This window comes from Apteryx mantelli, chromosome 14, assembly GCF_036417845.1.
Source record: "Apteryx mantelli isolate bAptMan1 chromosome 14, bAptMan1.hap1, whole genome shotgun sequence".
Taxonomy (NCBI): Eukaryota; Metazoa; Chordata; class Aves; order Apterygiformes; family Apterygidae; genus Apteryx; species Apteryx mantelli.
In genome coordinates, this window is record NC_089991.1 from 21,163,182 (window position 1) to 21,176,582 (window position 13,401).

A 13,401-nucleotide genomic window follows, 5' to 3' on the forward strand; every position below is an offset into this window, starting at 1 on the left:
TATTGATAGAAATATTCAAACAGCATTGAAAAAATGCTTTTCCTCAGTTGACGTATATGACATATATGATTCCAATTTGACTGGCTATATATGAATAAGTCCCACATGCAAAACTAATAACCTGTTTTCCCATGGATTTACATTTTGTGTCCAGTACTTTTTTTCCTTGATACTCACAGCATCCTCGCACCGCTTCAGTGAGCGAGAAGCAAGAACCGGGAGGGAAACTATGGGTGCACTTAGGCTGTCTGGCTGCCTGCTGCCCTCTGGGTGGACGTGGGTTTGAGTTCTCACTGCAAACTTCCATTCTGCTCTGTATCTACCCACTGGTTGCCAAAACCCAAACTTCCCCTGTCAGGGATCTCTACTTCTGTGTCAGATATTTCAAATTAGGATTAAAAGTCATGAAAAAGTCATGATTTCCTTAGTAGGCTAAAACACAACACATGTACTACTGTCAGTCATAATGTATGTGCTATACAGGCTCCAAATACATTCTGATGGGCGTGCTTCCTTGAAAACCTGTTTCTGTCATAAAGCTCTAGTATGTTCTTCTCAGAGCTGAACCCAAGACTTCTAGGACTGCTTGTACTATAACAAAAAGACAGTGAAAAAGGACAGAGAAAGTCTGTGTTGGGGTAGCCTCAAAACACAGCTGCTGCTGCTGGTGCTGATTACCTCATCCCAGTGACCTTGGGCAGGCTGCAGAGCTCTTCTCACTACACGTGCTTTACACACCATGAGACCTCTTGTCAGGCCCTGCAGTTCTCAGCCTCAGGCCTGCTCTCTCCTTTTTCACCCCATTTGAGGGGCAACGCTCTTTTCCCAGGTCCACGAGGCTTTGTCCACATATTGGAAAAGAGAACGCAGGAAAGCATCAGAAAAATATTCTGCGATGACCAACAAGAGTACAGGCTTACAGAGCTGGGGGCAAGAAAGAGTTTCCGAAGAAGCCACTGGAGTTTTGCATGTTACCTTGGTAGCTGTGTTAGCTAGGCAGTGGCAATCAGTGCTGTATGGCTCGTTTTGCCGTGCAAACACAGTCGATAAAGGTCAAAATCATTCACCTCACTGCCAGTTTGGTGCCTTGACCTAAGGGCATAAAAGGAAATAGAGAGAGAACCCATGTGGTATAAGAGGAACAAAATACTGGAGTTGAAATAAAGCCAGGAAAATGGAGTAAGGTCGTCTTCTGCGCTCAGGGAATGCTAGTGCGATTTATGGTTGTTTATTTAGCACTGTACGTTTATGATAATGCTGCAGAGAGATGTTTCCTATCCTAAAGATTTTGATGTCTAAATACAATTTTTACTGGGCAAAAGTGGATGGATTGCTTTACATTTCATCTAGCTTTGCTCTGCTTTCATTGCTCTGCAGCACCGCAGCACAGAAAGTATTATTAACTTGGATTGTTGTGTTTGTTTTTGAGGATTTAATTGATTTTTATTCTAAGCTTGATAAGAGAGCTGCATTTTGCGTGAATGCTCTCTGAGCACTTTCATATTATTTCAACATGTATTTTGCATCAATCCTGTTTTTTTTTTAATACCTCTGTGTTACTGTTTCATTGTGCTTCTCAGCCACATACAGGGAAGAAAAATCAGCCTGTGATGAATTCAAAAGGGAGATTTTTCTTTTCCCCTGGAGAGTGCATTCAGGTACACCCCTTCCCCTTAATAAAGCTGCCAGAACATAGCAGATTCGAAGATGTTGGAGAAACTGATTGTTTGGCTACAAAATTAAATGGGGAAGAAAGATACTGACCCCGAAGTAATTTTAAATCATAAATCTTCTTTGCCCAATTCTGCAAATTTTGGTCATAAAATAGAGCAAAGGAAAGGTGAACTTTCCTCATGCGAGCACAAGGTGGCAATACAGGCTTAGATAAAAGGGAACAGCTTGCACAGAAGCTGAGGGGTTTTTGCCAGAATCTTCTAATGAACCTAACAGTCATTGAGGGCCCATTGTCTTAAATAATTTAGGGATGGTAACATCTTCGTTCCGCTGAGGAAAGCGGCCCTTAGGTCTGAGCTGGCAGAGGACGCCTGCATGGGCTGCCAGCAGCCCGGCCGGGGAGCTGCAGGGAGGGAAGCATGCGGGTCTGCCCCGGCACGAAGGTAACGCCGCGGGCTCAGGACGGCCAAGCGGCAGCGCTGAGCCCTCGTCGTCCTGGGCGGATGCGTGCGGAAGCGCTCGGCCGGCGCGACCGGGCCGGACCCGTTTCCAGGCCCAGCCGCGGCGGTTGGGCACTTGGGGGCAGAGGGGAGCTCCCGGGGCAGGGCAGGGCCGGGCCGGCAGCGGGGCCTGGCGCGCAGCCTGGCAGGGGACAGGCCGCTTCGCCTCCAAGGGGCCGGGGGGTGTTTCTTCCTGCGGGCCAGGAGCTGGGGGCGCGGGCCCACGGGCCGGCGAGTCGGGGGAGGCGGCGGGGGCCGCGCTCCGGGCCTCAGGGCCCTCGGGAGCGGCTCGCTTTCCTCGTACGCGGCGGCAAATCAGGATTTTTCCTGCTCCCCTCAGCAGAGGCCGGAGGCGGCCGCGAACCGGCGGCTCAGCCCGCGCGAGGGGCGGGGACATGCAAACCACCGCGAGGCCCCGCCCCTGCGAGCCCTTCCCGGCCGCCCCCGCGGGCGCGCGCAGACAATGGGCGGGGGGGGGCCGCCGGGCGGGTACCGCGAGACTGCGGCGCAACGGCTCGGCAGGGGCAGCGCGGCGCGGCGGGCCTCTCGCGAGAGCACGGTGAGCTGGCGGCGGCGGCGGCGGCGGCGGCGGGCGGGGGGGGGGAGGAGGAGGAGGAGGAGGAGGAGGAGGCTCGGCCCTTGTGTCTCGCGAGACCCGGGGCGGCGGCCGCCTCCTCCACCCGTCCACATCCCCACACGGAGGGCGGGGCGGGGCGCCGTCGCCAGCGAGCCGCGCGGAGCGGAGCAGAGCCGAGCGGAGCCGAGCGGAGCGGGCGGCCGCCGCGCGCGGGCACGTGAGCGGGCGGGCCGCGGGCGGGCGAGCTCTCGCGAGCGCTGGGTGAGACGTGCGGCGCGGTCGCGCGTGAGGCTCGCGCAGCCGCCTCCCTCCCCCCGCCCCCCGCCGTGCGGAGCCGTTGGTGCGACAGCGAACGGGAGGCGCGGCGGCCCCTTCCCTGCAGCCGCGGGCCCGGAGGTAGGAGCGGCGCTGGGGTCCGCCCCCGTCCCGCCGCCATGTTAGGACGCGGCCTCGGCGGCCGCCGCTCCGCAGAAGGGGGGCGGGGAGGGGCCGTTAGGAGCCGCCGCCGCGGGGCCTGCGCTGCCTACGGCCGCGCTCCGCTCCGCGCGGGCGCGGCGGGCCCGGTGCGCGGCCGCAGCGCGCATGCGGGCCCGGCCGGTGCCGCGGGCGGCCCGCGAGGCCCGGCGGGGCGCGGGCAGCGAGCGCCCCCGCCCGCCGCCTGGCGGTGCCGCGGCGGCGCGGGGCCGCGCGGCCTCGGCCGGCCGCGAACAAAGCGCCGGGGCGCCGCGCCCGGCCGGCGCCCCCCTCGCTGCCCGCCCCGCCGCGGCGCCGGCTTGCGGCCGCGGCCCGGCGGGGGAGGCGGCGGCGCGCGGCCCGCGGCGGCTGCCCGCTCCCGGCCGCGGCGGCCCCGCGCTGCCATGTGGTCGGCGCGCCCTGGCTGGCGGTTGCATGCGGAGGATAAGGGAGCGATTTTCCCGGCGGCTCTTTGGTTTTTAGGCGTGTAAAACGCGTCCTCAGCGGTGCCCCCCGCCAAGTGCACGCTTACCTTCCTGATTGAGGCTGCGTGGCTGCCCGGCCGTCCTTGCTGGTCCCGGTTTAGGCCTCGTGTAAAGTCAGCACCTTTCTTCCCCGATGCGATCGTTTGCCAGCCTCGCAGACGTCCCTTCAGAAGCTAAACAGCACGTTAGTACGTGGGCCCTGTTAACGTCTCCGAAGCTGTTGCTTTTGAAAGCTCGCATTTGTGATATTTATCCAGCATAATGAATTAAGCGTTAGGAATACTGACAGTGAAAGCATCAATTTGATTCCCCTTTCTACTCAGTTTCACTTTCATATAATTTGGGCTGTGGTTACAAGTCATGCTGCAGGGATTTTTTTTTTCTCCTGTGGTGAATTAATAACGTACTGCACTTCTTCTGTACATATTTTGTATCCAGAATCAAAGTAATGATATAGAAATTCATCTAGGCTTAGGGTAAAGTGAAATTAAGAAGATCTCTCTGGTTACCTTAGGGATTGCTTTGTTTAAATAAATGAAACATTTATGACACAGAAAGAAAGCTGAAAATCCCTCTTTAGTGTCTTAAATGTATGTCTCTTCTTATCCACAAAGCATACTTTTGGGGAAAAATTAGCTAATATTTTTAAACAGTTAGCTAGTCTCCCTTTTTTACTCATCTTAAAATTCTTCAAATTTTTTTGAACTGTAGATGAAATAGGTGGTCTTGAGGTCTTAAAGAAAGATAAATAGTGGGCAACTCCTGTTCAAAACTGGACAGTCATATTTAAAACAGAATCTGTGTTCTGTGCCTCAGAAGACAGAAAGGTTGTGTCTTCTGATCTTTGTTTCTGAAGATTCTGTTGAAATGCAGTAATACATTAAAAAATGTTATATTAAAACATATATTTAATATATGTTTAATATATGTTAATAAATTAAGGTTTGAATGTATTACCCAGAAATTAATAAACTTCTGTCTTCAGTTTGATTTAAAAACACAGAAATAATTCATTACTTAATTACATAGAATAATTAAAATCAGTTTAGGGTATTGGCAGTTAAGCCTTATGCATATGCTTGTTCAGCGATCACCCAATATCTGTACTTCCATAGTGGACTAGTATAGTCAAGGCAGTGAAATCTGAATAGCAAATTCAAGAGCTTTGATCGCTTACTCATGATTCTGGTTAGGCTCAGAATGTCATGAGGCTTTTGAGTGCATTTGTTTTCGAGAAGTTATCTGAAGTTACTGTTTATTGAAAACTTTACAATTTCTGGTATTTTGAAATTATCCAGGTGCTATATGCATCCCAGCATGAAGGATGGGAGGAATAACTAACAGAAATTAAGTTAAGAAATTCCTAAATGGATCCTTAGAATGTGAATATGCATGTTCCTAAAGGTAAAAACTAAATAAATAAAGGGGAGGGAAAAATCAGTCTTTGAGACTCCAAACTAAATTAAGGAAATGGGTTATCCTGATCCATGTAACTAAAATACCTTTGCCACCTAGCTTGTTCAGGACTGTACTTAAATAAAAAGGCTCATTAACTTGGAGGAGGAGAAGTAAGTGTTGTCTAATCCCCTTCTCTGAGATACACGCACATCTGTATTGAGAATTTTGTTGAAATAGTTGCTGAATGCTAAGATATTTGTGGTGCAACATTTGACAGTGTTCTGGGTAGTTCATCAAATCTGGGGAGAAACTGTTGTGAGCAAATCTGGAAGGAAATGACTTCTGTACAGTTTATTTGTGAGTTTATTCTATTAGTGTGTCTGTGTAGCCTTTGTGCTACTTGTATTCTTCCTTAACTTTCTGTAAGTCAGCCAACAAGTCTTGAAAACAAATGCAACTCTCTTACAGTATTTCTGAACTAACTTAGCTTGCAGGTGTTTAAGTACAGCATTGTGTAGTCATAACTTAAACAAGGCAGCTTTTACTTTGGGTACTAAAACAGTCAAACAGTCCATTGATTCTTCTCTGCAGCTAGAACACATGTTGACAAACTCATGAGCAAGATTTCAGTCAGGAAGGAACGTTTTTTTATCCCAGCTCTAGAAATGCCTGGAGGCAGACTTGTATTTACTGGTTAGTCAGAAGGCTTTTAATCACTTACCACATCATGATACAGAAGACAAAAAATGAAGTAAAATTGTTTCTGTATTACACTGGTACATTCTCTGATTTAGTCTATTTTTGGATCACTTTGTGTATGAACATTTATTTAAAAAAATATAATTATGGTATGTTCTGTGCTTTTGTAAAAGTTCCAGTTCCTGTAAGACTATTCATCCCCAAATGTGAATTGTGAATGAATAGTGATTGTCTCCTCACTTTGGCAAGTGCGTGAGCATGTGGCGTTATTACAAGAGCTTCCAGTCTAAGATCCTAAATCATTCTGCAAGGTCTTTGTTGCTGGCAGACACTTTCTATTGTACAAAGTCTTAAAGGCTTCCTGGAACTTTGCATAGGTACAGGAATCTGTATGCGTGCATCTTACTGTAGGTGTGGAGCCTGAGGTTAGTCATAAGGAGTGGATTTACATATAGTAGGAAGGAGTTCATGGAAGCTGTAGATGTAGTTGGATTAGAGACCATTAGAGTCAATACACATGACTCTGTGTGTGTGTATAAAAATACATATATTTCTGGTCGCTTACATTTTCACTTTCTAAAAATACACGTTTTCTCCCTCTACTCTTTCTGTACTGTTCCTAGGATCCTTGGGTTTTTTAACTGTTGTTTCTGTAAAGGAATAAATAATTTTTTACATACAACTATGTCACAAAAAGAAGAGATGTTTGAATGTATTAAAATATATAATGTGTAAAAAATAGGAAGTCAGCACCTTATTTTTATAGTGCTCCTTTAGGCATTCAAATATTGAACATTGTGTAAATTTTTGTAATATTCTTAATTGCTAAACTAGTTATCTTCTTATTTGTAAATACCAGTCTTTGTAACATGTAATGTTTAGGTGTTTCGAAGCAATCTTCAGTTACAGTAATTTCAAATCTGAACTTGTGATGAGCTTCTCCGATCAAGCAAGTCACTGAGGTGAAGCTAAATATAATTCTCAGAAATCAAACTCTTAGTTTTGCAAGGCCTAAAAGTGATTGTCTAATCTGTGCATTAAAAGAAGCATCCCTCGGGTTTGACACTGGCAGGTTCTGGTTACGTTTTTCAAGTTGTGACTGTTGAAGATCGTAAATTGAACACGATGAGTTGTCTTTTTACGTGTAAAACAGCAATATTAAATATTGTGCTCCGAAGAAATAGGTGACAATCTGCATTTTCTGAATGCAGGGTTGCTTGATGATTTGATCTTGCTCCTTTGCCTTCAGAAAAACAGCAGCCTTTTCAGTACTGTGCAAGTTAAAGCGATCCCACGGACTTGAAATCCAGTACATTTGTGTGTTCAGCAGCTAGATAACATCTGCTCCTAATTTCCTTGCAAGTTCTTGCCTTTTTACTGCCATTATTTCTCAGAGCCGTACAGGGAGTCATCTATATTTGTCATATGGATTCTTCAGTAGCAAAATAAATTGCTGCAAAATGAATTGGCGCGCTGAGAATAACTCACAAGGGTAGGAGAAGAGAAATCGGTGGATTGTTACCCAGAAAGCAGAGACTGGGGATGTGAAACCGTTGTGAGGCGTTCGTTGCAAGGGTGTACGGTCTTCAAGAGTTGTATGCCCTTACAACTAAGGGAGTATTTTTTCAGCTTGTTGATTACTGTATTTCCTGTCTCTGTAATAACTGTTTGGATTAACTTGATTAAATTTAACGTGTTTTGAGCAATTTGGTTTTTGAAGTGAAAGTGAAACTGACTAGAAAGTGAAAACTTGGTTCTTTCTCATGCTTGAGACTTGTGAGTAGTGGAAGAGAAACATATAAAAGATGAGCTGTTATAAAACAAGCTATTAAAGATCTAATATGTATACACAGGTAAAGAAACTGAGGGTGGTGGAAGGAATAGGAAACAAAAATATTTTCAGCCTACTGATGTTCCATAAAGGGTGGTAATTTAAGATTATTATGGCCAACGTGATCAATATATCCCAAGAATTTTCTGAATTAAACTGTTTTCCGAAACAAAACTGATATTTACACAGCGCTTCCTCTGAGAGTGAATGGCATGATGTGTTTGTTAACACATTTCTAAACATATTCAGGAGTTGTATCTGTTTTATTAAAAACAATTTATTATCCCCTTTATATAAAAGAAAATCCTTCTGTAGTGTTTGAAATTCAGCATTATTTTTGCCTTTATTTGGCAGCTGTATATTCTGTAGGATTCAAATTTCTTATTATGTTGTCTGCCTTTACAGAAAACTCTCATGCAACTTCTAGAAATAAAGTGTTTTTTTCATTGTTCACATTTGTCTGTAAATCTAGTAACATTTTAACTTTCAACTTATTTCGAAATAGCTTTTTATTGTATATTTTCAAATCTTAATATGGCCAAATTTCTGACCACAGATCTTAAAAATGTATATCTGAAAGCCTGTCTGTTCCCAGTATAGCTGAAATTATATGAAGAATGTTTAGCATGACGCTTTCAACTGAGCTAAATCATATCTGGATCTTTAGACTGCTTTGTTCAGTCATAGTCATCTTGTTGCTGTGACTCAGTTGATGGCACATTTGCTTAAAAGCCAGCAGACTTTGGTCCGTGGGAACCTGTCTCTATCAGATACTGACATCAAATTACAATGTTTCATAAGAAATGTGATCTTAGAGTTACATATTAAACCTGACCATGTGGAAGTTAAAAATTCTTTGGTACGATTTTAGAGCTCTTCCCTCCACACCCCCCCCCCCTTGTTTTGTTGTCTTCTTGATCTGATCTTAAAGAATGGGGAGATTTGGGGGTAGCAATCGCAACATGGCAGTGATATGACAGATGGGGAATTTCTGAAGATAACCATCCAGAAACTGAACTTCACTAAGTACGCTATTCAGATACCTAATTAGGCGCAGGGCAGCTTAGCAGTTGGTGTACTAACCAGTAAGATAACACTTTGTCATCATCATTTGAATGCATTACTGTCCCCCTTCATGCTTTTTTGTAAGGTTGTCCCTATTTGTCCCTCTGTCTTGTTTCCCGCCCCTCCCCCCCAATCTCTTGTTTTTATTTTTTCCTGACTTACTCCTTTCTTCTCCCAGGATTTGCGGCAGTGTGGTAACACTGTGTAAGTGGAGTTGAACCATAGTGTGTAATCGGTTTCTCTGCAGCACAGTTCCCTGCGAGACCGGGGTGTGTTGGGTTTTGTTCTGTGATAATCTCACCGAAGCAGCGGACAATGAATTGCCAACTGAAAGACTGACAGGAGGATTAGTGAGCATCTGTTCTGAGAGAAATGGTATTTTTGAAGTGTAGAGAACTTTCCTGATTTATCGAAAACTTGAATAGTGCAGGTCCTCGCATTAACAGCGGCACGCACCGTGCCTTTCCTGATCACGTGGTTGTCTGCTGAGCCACTGGCAGGGTCTGGTTTGTAAAGCCCTCTGGTATATCTGAGCTTATAAAGGACCTAGTAAACCCAGCTTCAAACCATTCTGCAAGTGTGTGAATGAACTAGAAGGAAATTTATACATACAAATGGAGTAAGACGAGCTTGTAAAACTGTTCATAAAGTACTTTGAAGACTGCTGAATATATGTAAGATTAAAAAAAAAAAGAAAGATAAAAACATTGTACCCAGGTGAATATGAATGTTTCTCTCATGTTTGAACTTGAGTGAGCCTTCATTTTACAGTATAGTTCTTAAATGCTTTCTATTTAAAAGCTCTTTAGTGTTCCGTTTGTCCTTGATATCTCGCTTAGTAATTGCCTCCTCTGCTCTCCCTGTATTCTTGTCTCCCTGACTGTTCTCCTCTGAAGCTTTCTGCAGCACTTCTGTCTTCTGCCTTGGATACTTTTAAACCTGCTTTTGTTCCCATGTTTCTCAATCTCTTACTCTTAACCAAATGCTACTCAATTAAATTTGCTTTAAATGACCCCCAAATATGTATTTTAAAAGTGTAGATGAAATACGAGTTTAGAATGTACTGATAACAGAATACATAGAAAACTACATAAGGCAGTTATCTGTTGAAGATGGACTTCTGCGTGGGTTTTGTGCACTTTATACATCTCTTAGAGAATCCATATTTTTTCTGACTATGAATGTAATGTTGTAACACCTTGCTGTCCTTACAAGCAATATATGGGATCTTTCATCCTAGAGAATACCAAAGTGCTTTACAAATTACAAAAAGTGGAAAAAACCTCTCTGCTTTATGCACCCTGGAAACAGGGCTTTGGATTTGGTAGGCAGTTGGGAAATATATACACTCATAACCCTGGCCCTTTTTCCTCTGTTTCCAGGCAAGAGAAGCTGTTCTTGCCACAGGTGGTCTCTTCGAGGAGAGATCCTTGCTTCCATTTTGTCCCTTTTCCATTCTTCCCCAGATGTCCCTGTTCTCTTAGAAGTTGATTTTGTTTTGAGCTGTGCAGTTTGTGCCTGTTTCTTTCGCAAGCCAGTGTGTGTTCTGTGTGCATCCGAGTGGCAGCGCTGGAGAAGCAAAACAGGCCTGCAGAGTTTTGAAAGGGCTTTACTGCATCCGGGAGCCCAAACCAGCCTGTTCCTGGTGCAGTGTTTCTGTGTGTGCTGAACTGCTTTTCATTTTGTGTATCCCAAGGCTGAAGGAGTATGGAGGAGGCGTATTACAGTTTATTTCCCATCTGCACAAAAAAGTGAACTTTTTTTGAAGTATGTCCATTCTACTGTGAAAACAAATACTGTGGGCGCTGATGTATTGTTTAGTTAAAACTTTGAGTAAACGCAGTTGGGCCAAGTATTTAAATACTAGGTTAGGATTTATGTGGGACGCAGGCCTGATACCCATCTCTTGTGAGTATTGTTTTAGGATCTTTAACTACCACATGTGGTCACGGTGTCAGAGTCAAGTCAAACAAGGAAACGGTATGCTGGTAAGAGACATGAATACTGCTGTCTTGCAGAACTGGCTGGGGGGCACAGTGCCATCTACTGACTTACTAGTACCTCTTTCTGCAGCAGTAAGGTTTTCCTTGGTTTCCCATCTGAGTACTGACTAAGCCTGACTTTGTTTAGCTTGAGGTCTGAAAGTACAGGCTGATGTCCGAGCTGCCATATAATGGAATAAAGATTCACTTCATATGTGGTATTATCCATATAACTGCAATTTGAGCAAGAGGTCTTATTTACTTCCTGCAAATTTAAAACTTATTTTTCTTGTTCACATCTGTCTTCACATCAGTAATTTGATTTTACTGCATAAAGATTGAATATTATGTTTGGTCTTATTTACCAGATCTTACAGCAGACACTTGTTGCCCAAACTTCAGTTACTTTTAACTTCCTTTCGTCCTATTCTGTGGTGGTATAGGTTTCATTTTCAAATATGTATTATATGCCAAAGTCATCTTGGATTCTGTGAACTTATGTTTTTTGTGGTCTTCTCCTAGAATGTAGTCTAGTAATGTAGGGTATATACAAAATCATTAACCAGAGATCGAGGCTTATATACTAGTAAACTTTAGATGCTTTCAGACATCCCAAACTTCTGAAATTCACTTGTCTTCGGTATGAAAGTAGCTTTTTGTAGAAGAAGAGTAGTATGCATAGGAAACACTGCTGTATTTTTATCTGAAATAATATATGTAGGTTCTGGGTACATCTTGAGTCTGTTAAGTTATGTAATAAAAGCCTTGTAAGATTGAGATCTTTAATGTTTTTAGATCAACATGATGCATAAGTTTAAAACGGCATCTGTGTAAAGGGATTTATGACTAAAACTGCTTGTTTTTCTACAGAATTGTCTGGTGTTTCTCAGCTTGAAGAAGATCTGCAGTCATTATTGATCCTCTTTCTTGGCGTTACCATTTTCGAAGTGAAGTTTGCCTAGCTTTCTAGTGTGAGCTTTCTTTTCAGCCATCTTTAAAAAATTTTGATCCGTAAAGTAGACAAGCTATAGCTCTACAATGTCCAAGTCATTCCAGCAGTCATCTCTAAGTAGGGATTCACAAGGTCATGGGCGTGACCTCTCTGCAGGAATAGGCCTTCTTGCTGCTGCTACCCAGTCTTTAAATATGCCAGCATCTCTTGGAAGGATGAACCAGGGTACTGCACGCCTTGCTAGCTTAATGAATCTTGGAATGAGTTCTTCATTGAACCAACAAGGATCTCATAGTGCACTGTCTTCTGGTAGTACCTCTTCCCATAATTTGCAGTCTATATTTAACATTGGAAGTAGAGGTCCACTCCCTTTGTCTTCTCAGCACCGTGGAGATGCAGACCAGGCCACTAATATTTTGGCCAGCTTTGGTCTGTCTGCTAGAGACTTAGATGAACTGAGTCGCTATCCCGAGGACAAGATTACTCCTGAAAACTTGCCTCAGATCCTTCTACAACTTAAAAGGAGGAGAGCTGAAGAAGGTTATGGTAGAGATGGCAGATCATCCACACGGGAACCACCGTACAGAGTACCTAGGGATGATTGGGAAGAAAAAAGGCATTTTAGAAGAGATAGTTTTGATGATCGTGGTCCTAGTCTCAACCCGGTGGTTGACTATGACCATGGAAGTCGTTCTCAAGAATCTGGTTATTATGACAGAATGGATTATGAAGATGACAGATTAAGAGATGGAGAAAGGTGTAGGGATGAATCTTTTTATGGTGAAACTTCGCATAACTATCATAAATTTGACAGTGAGTATGAGAGAATGGGTCGTGGTCCTGGTCCCGAGAGATCTCTCTTTGAGAAAAAGAGAGGTGCTCCTCCAAATAGCAATATTGAAGACTTCCATGGATTCTTACCGAAGGGTTATCCCCATCTGTGCTCTATATGTGATATGCCAGTTCATTCTAATAAGGTGAGTTATGCACCAGATACTTCTATTTTCCTTTACGTTGTAGTATCTGTTCTGTTTTTACCTTTTTCTTTAATTATTTCTATATCCTGGTTGCTTTTAAAATGATCTGAAAGTTTGTTTGAGAGTGAAAAAGGCGCTTGGTTTATATACAAGGTAATTGTTAACAAACATTTTAAACCAGGGCTTTACATTAATGGTTTTTTTTTTTTGCCCAGATTGCTTAACTTCAGGTCAAACAGCTATCATCTACTGGGATATCTTATTTATATTTTACATCTACATGTTCTCTTAACCACAAACATCTGGCATTTAAGTAGTTTTTTGGTGGGTTTTTTATTTTTTGTTGGTTTGGGTTTTTTCTTTTTTTTGTGGGGTGGGGTTTTTTTGCAGTGTATCTACTGTGCTATTCAGGAAGCTAGTTTCAGCTCTCCTCCACATCTGTCTTGATTGCGGATTTATATGTAGTTAAGATGCATTCTTGCACAGTTCTGCTTTTTCCCTGTCCAAAGGGAAAGAGTTAATGTAGAGCCCTGGAACTTGTTTGCAAAAGTTAAATTCACGTTTTAGATTAGCTCATTCTTGCCTTTTTAATTTCACTTTAACACTCTATCTCATACTATGGCTGAAATTTGTCGTCATTTTTCTCCTTTTTCACAACTTTCTTAGACACTTCAGACTCACTTTTTATTGTCACATGTTGCATCTATCCCTATAGAATCTCCAAAAAAATCAGTCTGCTGCTGCAGTATCCTGCTCTGTGTTCCTAGTAGCGTTCTTTACTCGGCTCGCAAGTAGAGTGGATCTTCTG

At 43.8% G+C, this 13,401-nt stretch overlaps 1 protein-coding gene across 4 annotated transcripts in view; it reads left to right on the plus strand.

The window, feature by feature from the left end:
- The first annotated feature begins 2,078 nt into the window (after positions 1 to 2,078).
- The window catches only part of MATR3 (matrin 3), a 28,880-nt gene continuing 17,557 nt past the window's right edge, over positions 2,079 to 13,401 (plus strand). For 2 of the 4 annotated variants that reach the window (XM_067304971.1, XM_067304974.1), the window contains exons 1-2: positions 3,062 to 3,147; positions 11,535 to 12,593. In XM_067304971.1, the coding sequence (XP_067161072.1) occupies positions 11,703 to 12,593 (891 nt within the window). In that variant the 5' untranslated portion in view covers positions 3,062 to 3,147; positions 11,535 to 11,702. Of the gene's footprint in view, positions 2,118 to 2,691; positions 2,734 to 3,061; positions 3,148 to 11,534; positions 12,594 to 13,401 lie in introns of those variants that run through there. The other 2 variants (XM_067304972.1, XM_013946910.2) reach the window with 2 other exon arrangements.